This window comes from Saccoglossus kowalevskii, chromosome 11 (genome assembly GCF_978046115.1).
Source record: "Saccoglossus kowalevskii chromosome 11, keSacKowa6.1, whole genome shotgun sequence".
Classification (NCBI taxonomy): domain Eukaryota; kingdom Metazoa; phylum Hemichordata; class Enteropneusta; family Harrimaniidae; genus Saccoglossus; species Saccoglossus kowalevskii.
The window spans coordinates 25423003-25437559 of NC_140651.1; the positions used below are offsets into that span (position 1 = coordinate 25423003).

The following is a 14557-nucleotide window of genomic DNA, read 5'->3' on the forward strand; positions in this document are numbered from 1 at the left end:
CTGGTTTATCAGCTTAGAGTAATAAGGTCAGACTGCAAAAAATGTTTGTTCATTGAAAATACAAGCATATTTTAAAACTTTCTATGAAATTGAAAATTTCAAAATAATTTCAACTATTTTCTACAATAAATATTCGATATTAGAGTAAGAAATAATGCACAAAAATTGCTCTATTGTTTTTTTCAATGTTTGTTGCTCTTTATTTTTTGATCTTTATTATAGTAATCGGTCTATAACCTGACCACTCATTTATGAGAATCATTTATAAGAATTTATTGAAATTGGAGACCATTTAATGTTTGGAAAAATTTCAAAATTCTACATCTTTCGGGAGCCACTACGATATTCAAAAGCCATTTTACGAGTTATTTATTCATTTTTCCGAACTTTTAACTACAGGTCTCGATAATGTAACAACATAGGTAACATTTCCATGTAAATCTAACAACTTTGCCTGAGCTTTTCGCAACTTTGTAAACACTTTGTTTATCCTCTTAGGCTCGGGTAGTGGTACAAAGTGCGAACATAAATGACTTTTTTTAGACTTTTACATATTGTTTTGTAAATTTAACTGTGGGGTTCTATATGACATGACTTAGGGGAAATATACACGCATATCTACCAACTTTTCATCGCTTTTCACATTTTAGGCTGTTTTTAAATTTTACGGCTCGCTCATATAAGAGGCTGCTAAAATCGAAGGCTTCAAATGGATTTTATTCATTTTTCATACTTTGTAACGGCAGGGTAGCAACAACTTCGGTCAAATAAAAATCGCAAATCTACCAACTTTGCAATCGCTTTGCATAACTTTGCACGTTGTTTTAATAGCTTGGAGCAGTTAGGCGCAGACTGCAAAAACTCTCTGTTCATTGACAATACAGGCATATTAGTATTTTAAAACTTTCTATGAACTTGAAAATTTCAAATAATTTCCACGACTTTCTACCATAAATGTTCGACATCAGAGTAAGAAATATTACTCAAAAATTGCTTTACTGTCTTTTCAATGTGTGTGACCCAACCTCCAAAAATCACTCGCTGGTTTTCTCAGGTTGTCTCCTATGCATGTACCAACCACGACCGATTGATCTTTACATTTGTGATCGGTCAATCACATGATCACTAAGCTATGAGAGGCATTTCAAATTTATTCAAATTTGCGACCATTTAATGTTTGGAAATGTTTCAAAATTGAACGTATCCCAATGCCATATTTTTCCCTGGAATTTCGGCATTACGACTTTAAACTATAAAAGAAATTCAAGTTCAAAATCAAAAGATTTTATTTTTGCAGCAGACGTTTGGTTCGCGCCTTTATCGCATTATGCAAGATCTCGCAGTGAACGGGAAATCACCTATGAACGTGACATGTAGCACTAGTATTGTCTCCTTCCCCATCTAGATTTTCCGATTCTAGCTTTCGCTGTTATTGCCAAATCCGACGAGGTTTTCGGTTATTGTGAGTTGCGTCATCGTGGTTTTAACGAGGGATCACAAGGTGAGATTTTTGACATCAAGTTTGTCAATGTTTCATAAATTCAAAAGTGAAATAGGCATAAATGTTTTACACGTAACTGAGGTATTGGAAAATCAGAAAACCGGACAATGAATGTCATTTTGACAACACAGACGTGCCCATATACTGCAGATACTGCAGCTGTCCCGCCGAGGAAATAGAAAACGGTTTACTCTCATCTGCTGTCCGTGAACATTGATGAGCAACACCTGTGAGAAATAACAAAACAGAAAATTAACCCTTTTCAGTCAAATGTACCCAGAAACCCCCATATTCCATTCATTGTGACGATACTGAAAAAAATGATGAAAATGGACACAACCAATTCAACTAAAAATCTGTCAAAATGTTCTCAATAAATTAGATACTGTAAACACATTATACGCTGTTATTTCCGTCGTTAAGTAAGATGTGCTAAAATTAAATCCACGTAAACAGGTAAAATAACAATATAACTCTTTGTTTCCCTGCCAAGTTCGTGGACATAAAACCCAGTGAAATTTGTCAATGCATTAAAATAGAGAAATTGAATGTCAGTGAAAATAAAGGGTTTTACAGTACGTCACCATCATCAAATAGTGGGTATCCGCTGATGGGGAAGACAAGCGCAACGATATAGAACGGTATCAAAACGCAACTTACGAAATAGAACATAGATGCATCAGTCGCAAAACATTACGGTTAATAGCCTACTTGGTTTGTCAATAACATAATATCTGTTTTTGAAAAATATGATTTGCGTTTTGTAATCATAATTTAGCAAATGGAGTAAAAAAAAATGTTGTCAATCTTCTTCATCACCTGCCAGCTAACATGCAATTTTTTGTGTTTCAACCATTCAAAGACACGACCAGGTGCTCGTTATTTGTTTACTTATCTACCAATTGTTAAATAGTTAACGAAATTTAAAATGTAGTTCACAAATTGCAAAAAAGAATATCATTATTATTCAACAATTTAGATAACAAAAAATAAGAAAATCTGCCACTGAACCACCGATGTTGGCAATTTGTTATCATTATTCCAGTGTATTGTTTTAATAATTTCCTAAAAGGCTGAATGTTAACAAGGATCTACTTTTTAGTGGTTATTTGTAAATTAATTTTCGCCTCCCCCTAAATCCGCGCTTGAAAAAGTCGGACAGTTTACATTTTTTTTAAATGATTTACGTGTAAATTTATTGTATTTCCCTTCGTCCCTTAACAACGTGTTGTTGAGGAACTGTGTATTTTCAGGGTGTTTTGATTTTGATTGAAAATAAATAAATTCATATTACTAAACAAATACTCTTCAAAATACATGCTTTAACCGACCATCGTTATCCCGGCGTTGGAACTTTTTGGAAAAATAACGACATTTATTGGTTTTGATAAAATGCAGATGCATCGGCCGGGAATCGAACCCGGGCCTCCCGCGTGGCAGGCGAGAATTCTACCACTGAACCACCGATGCTATATGAAAGTAAACGAATGTTTTCATTAATTCATCATAATCTCTCAGATGATAGCGTTCAGATAGTGCGATAAACAGCTGGCATGTTTTCCCATGTCACCGCAAAGATAGCCCCCACCTACGTCAGAACAAGTGATAACATTATTTTAATGGTTCATGCATGTAATATTATAATTATTTATGTTGACTCGGTGTGTGTGCCGAGTGACCAGTCATGTGACTTAATACTAGTGAAAAATTATCAACTTAGCTATTTGCTCACGTCGTGTATTACCATTCATTAAATAGAATCTTATTTTCAGTGCAATTTGTAATTTGGCGTAAACTGTAATGATTAAAAAAAAGAAATACATGCAGTGAATCATGGAGCTCCATGAGTGAATATACCAACAATGCTAACAGGCGTCAGAACTTTAGTAAATAGTTACCTTTGCTAAGGCAAAGCATCCCGACGTTGGAATTTTGGGAAAATAACAAATTGTACAAAAGCCAACCTAAAGTATATCATTATTAAAGTGTTTGTTAAAAGTTACATGCATCGGCCGGGAATCGAACCCGGGCCTCCCGCGTGGCAGGCGAGAATTCTACCACTGAACCACCGATGCTACATACAGGTCTTACATTATTGTTTAGTTGTGATTGTTATTGTACGTACAAAATAACTAGTACGCATGCGTATGAAAGATTTCATAATTTCATCGAACGAATATTCAGATGTCTGCTACAAAAAAAGGCGTTTTCATTTCAGGAAAAAATCATATTTCTATGTATCTGTCTATGTTCAGAATCAAACAACAATACCCAAAAGTATACATATTCTTCAAATCAAGCTGAAACCCTTTGTGTCAGCAAAATTTCCCCCTCAAAATGCAGGAAATAGCGTTTTTGGAGGTCTAGATCTCCAAATTTTTAAAGAGGAGCATGCCCGGACCGCTAGTAATGTCGCGCCTTCGGCGCAAGGTTGGTGAGCAGATACCCCCCCCCCCTCCGTGCAAAATTTAGTGCCGCCGTCTCTGCTGTCTGGTACGCCTGCCAACACGTACATGGCAACTATGTTTGGTGAGAACCCTTAAACTTAAAAGTGCAAGATTAAATCAGTGATGCTCTCAGTTTTTATGAAGATCAGTGTATTTGTGATCTCCAATCTCAGTAGTAACTGACTAACTGCTGAAATCGCACCATAATGACAAGCATGTCTGTTATACAATCATAAGGCTGTAGTTCCGCAGTAACTTGAAATAGTATTTATTTGTGTGTTATAAGAATTTTGAGAAAAAATGAAAATAGAAATTGCTATTCTTAGAATAATTGCTAGAACACAGTGAACGTAAAGGAAAATATCATTTCTTGTCATTTAAAAAAACAAACAGACATCAAGTTTACTAAAGCAAGCACCAGTCAAGAGACTAGTCCACAATTCGAGACAATGGTGAATCGTTATACATGTAATACTAACAAAATGGCCGCCATTCACGAACATACAACCAACATTTTCTAGAAAAATAGGCAGGTGAAGATGTTCACTGTTTTCGGTAATACTTTTTTTTCAAAATTAAACGTTTTCGTTGAACACGACAAATCTATTTTATAAATAAAATAAAGTTGCCGTAGACTGAGTTTAAACGCCTTTTTTCACTTACAAAATAATAATTTATGCTTAGAAACATAAAAATTAATTAATAATAACATTAATAATAGTTATGTACCAATGGATAATTTTAGGCTGAAAATAGCAGCCATTTCACAGGCACTTTAAAAAAATTAAACAAGGTGACTAAAATCAATACAACTACTTGTATATTGCCTTCTTAAGAAAAGAATAGCATCAGGGAAAAGCAAAAAGTAACATTCGTTTTGTTTCATTACATGTGATGAAAAATCATTTTCGTTACTTTTATCTTCAAAATATGTTGTTTTCCCATCACAAAAAATCCATTTGTTGTTGTTTTAAGATTGACTGAATAACATATCAAAAAACTTAAAAACTAGCGAGTAATTTGGAATCTGTACAAGCTGAAACAGTTTAGTGAAATCTATTTTTTGTGTCGAATTACATTATTCTCAGAAATAAAACTATTAACAACTCTAACAATCCGTTTATGTCATTCATAAACAGAGTAATTCGTCGCTGATATTATTCCACACATTGTATAGATTCTTAAGTTACATGGTGTGCTAGAATATCTACCGAGTTCAATTGGTAGTTATTGAGTAGAAATTCTTAATTTAGTATATGCGTTTTTATGTTTTAGGTTAGTAATCAGAGGTATGTTATCTAATTTTCCCGTAACAATTTGTTGAATTCAAATTGCGCCCTCGCCGATGACCAGTCGGTGGATGTTTGTTTGTTGTGTGGTATCTCCAATTCAGCGCACTGGTCTTTGCGCAGCACACGTTTGAGAGAGTTCTTAGTAATCTAAGCTTTGATTTCATCAGTAGAAAAACTCATTTATTTCAACCACTATCCAGACAAATCATGCCGAAGAATAAAGGTAGGACACTTCTTGATATGTGCTGCCCACGACTGTCATGGGAATCGTCTACAATTATTTTACAGTAACCGTTTGGGTCGTCGCTGTGATGGGTGAAAATTTCCCCTTCTCTCTTAAAATTCCATATTGTTTGCAAATCTTTGTTTCCGGTATTTCTAAACAACGCATTTCTCGAATTATTAGATTAAAATGTTTACATGTCAGTATTATAACGGAATGTCAGAAAAAGCGCCTCTTTAGACACTCAGTATATGGATTATCGAGTGTTCTCTGTTGTCCAAGTTAGTTTTCTATCATGTAATTATTTTCACCGGAAAGAAAATCGAGTTGAAGGTCATTCATTTGACACTTCTGTTGTTATGATATTCTTAGACGTCTACGTCATTCTATATCTGTTATTTTTATGACCATATAGAAATTTCATCTGATCTTATTAAATGAGTATTGAAGGCGTATTCACATTCTGAGTCACTGTATTTTCACCGACCGAATCACAGATTTCTGTAATTGTGTCGTCGTTGTTTTTTTTCGCAAAATCGATTGTGAAATGTTGATTGCGAAACCAATGAAATATTGAAAAACATGATGTTCAATTGCTTTAATTTCTCGAAAAGCGTCATTTTCCATATAATCCAAGAATTTTCAATAAGGTCCAATAAGACAAAAGGTCACATTGTTATTCAGGTAAATTTTCTATTTGATTCCCATAATTGTAAGAGTTCCTTAGGGCCCTTTCATCCACAACTCCAATCCTAACCCTGCCCATCTATATACTGTACAACAGTTTATTTTCACTGGCATTTAACTTCACTACTTTGACATTTTGAGCATATTCACTGAGTTTTTGAATTTGCCATGGAAACAGTGAGTTCTTTTGTTATTTTCCATGTTTATGTAGATTTAATTTTACTTGTTTACGCAAACAGCGAAATTAAAACCCATTGAATAATTAATGCAGTAGTTATCTTGCAAGACATATTGTATGGAAAGAATTCCTTCAGGCCCCCTCACCGCCGAACCCAAACAATCCTGCCCAATGTAATTTTATATGCCCTTCCAAATAACTATAAGTGACACCTGAAGAAGGGTATATACAATTGAAATGGGGGAGAAGCACTGGAGGAGCATGGTTAGTTATGGGGGGGGGGGGGGGGCAAGGAACTCTGAAAGAGTTTCTTTTGTACCCCCCATTCCTAACCCTACCTCTACCCATTTATTTGTACATGCCCCTCCTAAGGACATCTATAATTATCTGGAGGGGTATATACAAATGAATTGGGTAACTGGGAGTGAGTGTTAGGGATGGGGGTACAAAAGGAACTCTTGGCAGGAACTCTTACCTTTTTTATTATTATTGGGGGGGGGGGTCAGGTTAGGGATGGTGGGCCTTAATTAGGGACTTCTTTTCAGGATTCATGCTGTATTTTTCTTATCTCTGCATTTAGGTAAGGGAGGAAAGAATAGGCGACGTGGTAAGAATGAAAATGAATCCGAGAAGAGAGAATTGGTTTTCAAAGAGGAAGGACAAGGTTAGTTTGACCTACTGGGATTTATTGTTTTGTTGCGATATGTTCATAATACATGTATCCATTGATCTCCTCATACTATGGATTGATATGTTCTTGACCTGTTCTAAATATGTTATATCCAAAGCATTACAGAATGCCCCCCCCCCCCCCCCCCCCGGCTCTGTATATTTGGATACATAGAAGCAATAGAGCTAACTGTACATAACAATGAATACAACTTAAGTGATTAAGGTCGTATGCGGGTATTTTATCATATTAAATATAATTTTATTGCAATATTTGGTTTTGAAGGTGCTATTTAATTATATATTTTGACATACAACATGGGCGTTTTTACCCGGTACACACTATGGTTTTAGAGAAAATCTTGTGACAAAATGCAAAAAATGGGTATTTTTTAAACAATTTCCATAAAAATCCATGTAAAGACATTATTTCAAGGAAAATAAATAGTAATGGTAAATTTATATTTTATAGCTTTTAAGTACGACAACTTATGCTTGGAGAGAACACTTTCTTTACTTAAATCTGCGACCATTCCAATATAATTTATAATGCATTTATTTGTATCTGTACATAAGGCCAATGGCCACAGTACGAAATAAAGATATTATACATCAAAACATTGTTACAGCCAAAATATCATTGCTAAATAAAGAAATAAATGCGTTAGTCATTTAACCAAAAACCTCATAATATGATCCTATAAACAAACTTCCTCCATATTTACTCCATGGCCTCTGAACAAATTGAGAAATTTGATATATACTGGCCTAAAACCACTAAACTTTTAATAAATTTTAGGATAGCGTTTATGCAAACTTTATGACAGTCTGCCTGCAGCTCTGAAGGCAACTCAGAACAGCTTGATTTTTGGTGGTTTACTTTTCATTGTTAATTCTACCCCCAAACCCTGTAGCCAACAATTCAGTAGTATATGCTCTGCTAGATAACTATAGGTGTTCCCAAGTCAGTTACATACATTTAATTTGAGGGGGCAATGAAAAGTAAGGGTTAGGTTAAATTTAGGATTAGAGGTGGGGGGCATTAGAAAGTCTTTCTTATTCCACAAAATTTGCATATACGGTATGCTGTATGATGGCCGTCAACATTGAAAATAAATAATGTTGGCGGTATCATGGGTTTTCAGGAGGCTAAATTACTATGTAGTGTCGCCTTGTGGCTTACTGGTACCTTTAACATTTGAAAAATGCTTTCAACAATATTCAGTAACTTGTTGAGTTGATCACTAGTTGTGCAATTTATTTCATTACAGAATACGCACAGGTTATTAAAATGTTGGGTAATGGTAGGTTAGAAGCGTTGTGTTTCGACGGTGTCAAACGTCTCTGTCATATCCGAGGAAAGCTCAGGAAAAAGGTAAGAATTATGCTTTGGTGGTGTGATTTATACTCTGTTACTGTGAACAGCAATAATTTTGCAAGACACAAATTTTTTCAAATTATGCGGGTCAGTAGAAATTTCGCTATTTTTGTCGATAAGTAAGTCTGCTAAATTAAATCCACATGAACATGTAAAATAACAATACAACTCATTGCTTTTTTGCCAAAGCATTAAAATAACAAAATGCCAGTAAAAATAAATGGTTTTACAGTAGAGAAAAATGTTTTTGACTCCCATGTGCGAAGCACAAAATGGGAGTCTTTGCAGTTAGTGTGTCTGTATGTGTGTGTGTGTGTGTGTGTGTGTGTGTGTGTGTGTGTGTGTGTGTGTATGTATGTATGTATGTATGTATGTATGTATGTATGTGTGTATGTATGTGTGTGTGTATGTGTGTATGTGTGTCTGACTGTTCCACTGCTATCTCAAGAACCATACATCGGTTTTTGATGAAACTTGGTGCATAGATGCTCTGGGCCAATGCGCAGATTTGATTAGGTTTTGGTAAAAATCCATGCTCGTTAATTACCTAATTTGCATGATAATTAGCTAATTTTTAGCTGTTCTATGACTGTTCCACTGATATCTAAAGAACCACTCATTGGATTTTGATGAAACTTGGTACATAGATGCTCTGAACATATGCGCAGATTTGATTAATTTTTGGTAAAAATCCGTGCATATTAATTACCTAATTTGCATGATAATTAGCTATTTTTTAGTGGTTCCATGACTGTTCCACTGATATCTAAACAACCACTCATTGGATTTTGATGAAACTTGGTACATAGATGCTCTGAACTAATGCTAGGTTTTGATTAGTTTTTGGTAATAATCCGTGGATACTAATTACCTAATTTGCATAATGATTAGTCAATTTTCGGTTTTTCCACTGATATCTCAAGTACTAATCATCACATTTCAATGAAACTTGGTACATAGATGTCATACGACACTGCACAGACCTGATAGTTTTTATGGTAATATCAGTACATATTAATTACCTAATTTGCATAATTAATTAATTTTCAGCATTTGATATAAGTAGTTAGCATTACATTTCAATGAAACTTGGTACTTACATACTCAAGGACTATGCAGAGATTGATTGTTTTCGATAAATATTTGTGCATATTAATCACCTAATTTGCATAATTAGTTAATTTTCAGCTTTTTCCATGGGTATCTCAAGTACTAATCATCGCATTTCAATGAAACTTGGTACATAGATCCTTTAGGACTATGCAGAGACCTGATTAGTTTTAGGGTAAATAATTGTGCATATTAATTACCTAATTTGCATAATTAATTTTCAGCTTTTCTACTGATATCTAAAGTACTAATCATCACATTTCAATGAATCTAGAATTATGCAGACCCAATTAGTTTCCGGTAAATATTTGTGCATATTAATCACCTAATTTGCATAATTAACCAACTTTCACACTGATATCTCAGGTACTATACATCACATATCAATGAATGTACATGGATGCTGTAGGACAATAGACAGACCTGAATAATTGTGGGTTACAATCTGTACATATTAATTACCTAATTTGCATAATTAACCAATTTTAAGCTTTCACACTGATATCTAAAGTACCGTAAAAACTCCAAAATTTCGACCGGTTTTAAATAATTGGTGTTAGAAATGTGACGTGTTTTTAGAGTCAAAATTAAGGTGCATTTTCGGACGGTCGAATTTTTCAGAATAGAAATCAGCAAATGAAAAAATGGGGATGATAGACAGTGTGCTTCATTAGTTTTTAAAAAATGCAATGTCCGTCAATTGACGTAAACTTCCTCATGTTTCACGGTAAAAGCAAAGGTCGTGGCCGAGTTGTAACTCAAAATCTAAACAAAGTCATCAATCAGTGAGTATTATGACAAGCAAAACAAAACATCAAGACGCGGAGAAGAGGTCAGCACAAAACTAATAGGTCAAAAGACAAAGCTGTCTCGCACTACCTAGGAAAACTTGCGAATGTTCGAAGTACAGGTACCCATTGGACAAAAGATACATGGAAGTTTAGCAAACTATCTCCCCGACCCAGTGCAATGTATCCGGTTAGAATCAAAGCTCACGTGTCCCTTATTTGAGGGACCAAATTCTGCCGTAAATTCGCCCTTGGATTAAAAAATAAAATGGGATTTAAGAAAATAAAATGGGACTTTTAAGGTGTATTTTGGCGTCATTTTTCGGACATTTCAATCAATCCTGCCGGCTATAATAGAGTAAGTTTTACCGTAGTCATTGACGTCTGTCTATTCAAGAGTACACGTGTATGATTTTTATCGTGACTAGCGTGAGCGGGTAAGCTTCCTTTCGAGAATGAGCTGTTATCACTGTGAACAATGTTAAATTATTCTTCAGATGCCCAGTTTATTTTTTAAAAACAACTAATTTTTTTATTTAAAAAAAATCATGCCGTTTTCGCATCAAAATCCAAGCCAAAATATCGTACTACAACATCAATCTCTTCCGCATTGCGTTCAATAACATTAACATATTTAAATAAGCTATGGTAATATGAACACGTTGGCATCATCCAGCTTTTTGATTGGTTAATTAGCGATTTGACCTATTTGACCTAAGAGAACATGGCGGATATCCTACAGCATCAAACGTTTATACGAGACCGGAATCGTTCGCTTACGATGAAACTAAGTTGACTTTTATTTGTATTTCATAACCATTCAACAAATTTATTTTGTGTACATTATTATAATCACTACTGAGTACAGTAATAATCAACAATTCAGAAACGCAGCATGCCGAGATTTTTGTGTTCGTTTTTATTTGAAACTTTGTTTATTTAGAATATATTTTCATTACCAATAAAATAAAAATCTCTCAGTCAATCAGAAACCCGGATTCATGCCTTCGAGGAAGGTCCCGTTTGAACGCTCACATCGTTTTTTTTTTCGTTTGGAGGAAAACTAAAACTGTTCGCAATTTTCGAATAAGAATGAGTCGGCAATTTTTAGTGGAGTCGAAAATTTGGAGGTAAATAAAACACCGAAACCCGGCAAATAAATAGGCGGCCGAATTTTTAGGGGGGTCGAAATTTTGGAGTTTTCACAGTACTAGTTATTCCATTTCAATGAAACTTAGTACAAAGATGCTCTAGGACAATGTACAAACCTAATTAGTTTGGGGTAAAAATCTGTTCATATTAATTCCCTAATAAGCATAATAATTCATAATTTTTTGGTTCTAATCACATTTCAATTAAACTTGGAGACATAGATTTTCTGTTATATTGCGCAGACCTCATTAGTTTTACACTCAAATCTGGTCATATTAATTTTCTGATTTGCATAATTAGTTTTCAGCTAAGTAATTTCGAATTATATTTAATGTGTCTCCAATACTCTCAGCACATGGGAGTTCTTTCTAAGCTTTCTTTGATTTTTGTTCGGTTTACTTATTCGACCAAAGTTAAATATTTTGGTTTGTCTTCTCCTCCAGGTGTGGATCAACCAGTCAGACATCATTCTAGTTGGTTTGAGAGACTACCAAGACCAGAAAGCTGACGTTATTCTCAAATACACACCCGATGAAGCGCGTAATCTAAAACTTTACGGTGAACTTCCAGAAACAGCGAAAATCAACGAAGCGGTGGGATTTGGCAACGAGGGCGTCGAGGATGACATTACATTTGATTTTGATGCAGAAGGTGAAGATGTAGATGATATTGACGATGTAAGTACAGTTTCTCATTTTTTGGTTCAGATTGTGAAAAGTTTATTAAATACCTGAGCATCATTTTTAGTGTGTGTTGTAGTGCATCCAACCACCAGTTATAGTCTGCACTTTCCTTCAGAAGATATAGGCAATTTTTTTTTAAATAAAACTGAAAATTGGCTCAAATTTTTTATGTGAGTTTTGTAAGGCTGCAAAATACTAATTTCAATTCTTCTTCCGTAATTTGCCTTGTGACTGATGCTTCTCTGCTGTTGGTAAGTTATTTCCGATCAGACCCATTTAGTGGCAGAGAAAACACTTCGCAGCAACAAATGTATAATTTAAATTCAATTAATTTTTGTGCTTTCTTTCAGATTTAAATACTATTCCAGCTTGCAGTGCAACAGATAGATATATGATTATCCAAGCGATTTACTAGGACTCTTTATATATATGCGTGCAGGTGCACATTGGCAAATTGCATACTTTAACAGTTTCCAGCCAAGAATTTCCCCAATAGACTCTTTAAAAATGTATTCCAAACTTATAGCCATCCATGCATGTTGTTCATCCTATAGCTATTCAACTAGTTTTCCTACAATTTTTTTTTATTTATTTTACTGTTTTGTAAAAGTATATTTATATTTTGACTAGTTTTGCAGTAAGATTATTGGCATAATGATTGCTGTTCTGTTCAAACCAGAGTTGTATACAAAGTCGCCATCGCCGTTCCAAAGTTTTAGCCAAAATATTATGATAAAACAAAGCTTAGTTGCATCAAAAAAAAAAATAATTGAAAAAAAATAGTAACTTTTTTCCATTCTAAAAAAAGACATGCGCGGACATTCAGTAGAATGGTAGCTAAACCACCATTCTTTCTCGATTTAAAAAAAAAATAAAAAAAAAATACATTCTGTCTACCTGATCTGAAATTTACACTCAAAAAAAATAGTAAAATTCAGAAAAACTTGGGTAACAAACGAATTTGGATGAACAACTTGCATAGTGTACAAACATGAAGAAATAAATTGAATAGAATTATGTTCATTCTCCCAAAATGTAGACTATCGTTGCTGATCTGCATTGTCGATGAAAAAAGTTAATTTACACTCAGATTTGGGTAGCAGATATGTGAATCATGTAGCAACCATTGAAGGTGTGTTATTTGAAAGTCTGAAAATAACCAATCAATTTTTAAATCGTCTTGTCAAAATTAGATGTTTGTTGTCTTATTTTGATGGTATAACATGTAAAATACCAAAAACACCCATTTTTCAAAATATTGACAAAATGTCAATTTCTTATCCATTTATGTCTGACCATTAAACCTCTCATAGTGAGAAAGAATATCACTTTTAAACTTTGAAGAAACAAATTTGTACAGTCTTTTTGGTTTACTAAAGTAAAATAAAAAGGAAATGTTAAAACTACTACTCCTTCTGTTTGTATTTAGTGTGTCATACTTTGAGGTTATCTTGTAGGTTTGCATTATTCTCTAGAAACAATCTCTAATGATTAAAAAATTCAAAAAGTATTGTGCAAATTTGAATTAGTGAAGGGAACCAGTTTGCAGTATCTATGAGCGTGGAGTGTTGGTGTCTTACACTGGATACCAGCCGATAACACCCCTCCTCCCCTAAAGAGTCTGCGTACAGTTCCTGGGCTCCCTGTGATGTAACCATGATAATCTGAATAATGGAAGCGATGACACAATATAATGGCAAAATCTAGTTACGTCACATCGCAATGGCAACTTGTGTTCGAGATCTATTATAAACTAATTATCACTACAACAAATCATGTCTCACTAACCAGTCCGCATTCATTGATTTTTGTAGGTTTTTTTTTTCATTCATCCCAATCACTTAGTTGACATCAGCCATAAATGAATTTCTATCAGAGTTTTAAGTTCCCACGTTTGTGACAGAAAAGGGGGTCAATATAACAACCAGTCATCCAGAAGCTGAACAAACTTGTACGTTTGTACTGGTATAGTGTTCCCAAGAAATATGTTACAAATGTACATATGGGTACTGAGATGCTATAAAAATATTCATTGTGTGTGTACGAGTGAAAAGCTTGTTTTCTATATTTAAGAACATTTCATAAACTTTCAAAATTAACATGGATGCTCACAATACAGAATCAATATACGAAACAAAAGAAGTGAATGGCAACTTGTGTCTGAGATCTATTATAAACTAATTATCACTACAACAACATATCACGTCTCACTCACCCAGTCCGCATTCATTGATCCCTCTCGCACGGCTCATCCTACCTTATTAGGATATGCAAATTCCAAATAAAGAGATATCCAAGCTGGCAGCATGTTTCAAAACAAAATTTGTAGCAAAAAAGTCTTAATTTTTAGCACATTGCTCAGTTCTGGGCTTCACACAGGAAGCGATGGAATCGGGAAAAGGTATAAAAAAAACAAGTCATTGTTAATGACACGTCCCCGATCGTTCAT

General features: G+C 34.3%; 1 protein-coding gene and 2 non-coding genes across 3 annotated transcripts; 1 reads left to right on the top strand and 2 right to left on the bottom strand.

The window, feature by feature from the left end:
* Nucleotides 1–2900: 2900 nt before the first annotated feature.
* TRNAG-GCC (transfer RNA glycine (anticodon GCC)) lies at nt 2901–2971 on the bottom strand. Its single transcript has one exon. It is a non-coding gene; the product is annotated as a tRNA-Gly (tRNA).
* Nucleotides 2972–3505: 534 nt separating this feature from the next.
* On the bottom strand, nt 3506–3576 carry TRNAG-GCC (transfer RNA glycine (anticodon GCC)). The gene has a single exon. It is a non-coding gene; the product is annotated as a tRNA-Gly (tRNA).
* Nucleotides 3577–5300: 1724 nt separating this feature from the next.
* On the top strand, nt 5301–13514 carry LOC100377202 (eukaryotic translation initiation factor 1A, Y-chromosomal-like). The gene is made up of 5 exons (XM_085505062.1): nt 5301–5463; nt 6909–6992; nt 8269–8372; nt 11869–12102; nt 12459–13514. The coding sequence occupies exons 1-5, from the start codon at nt 5448–5450 to the stop codon at nt 12462–12464; spliced, it is 444 nt and encodes a 147-aa protein (XP_085361188.1). The 5' UTR covers nt 5301–5447; the 3' UTR covers nt 12465–13514.
* The last annotated feature ends 1043 nt before the right edge of the window (nt 13515–14557 follow it).

Coding starts and splice junctions, on each gene's coding strand:
- LOC100377202 (XM_085505062.1), top strand. Junction 6,993..8,268: donor TTTCAAAGAGGAAGGACAAG/GTTAGTTTGACC, acceptor ATTTCATTACAG/AATACGCACAGGTTATTAAA. Junction 8,373..11,868: donor GAGGAAAGCTCAGGAAAAAG/GTAAGAATTATG, acceptor CTTCTCCTCCAG/GTGTGGATCAACCAGTCAGA.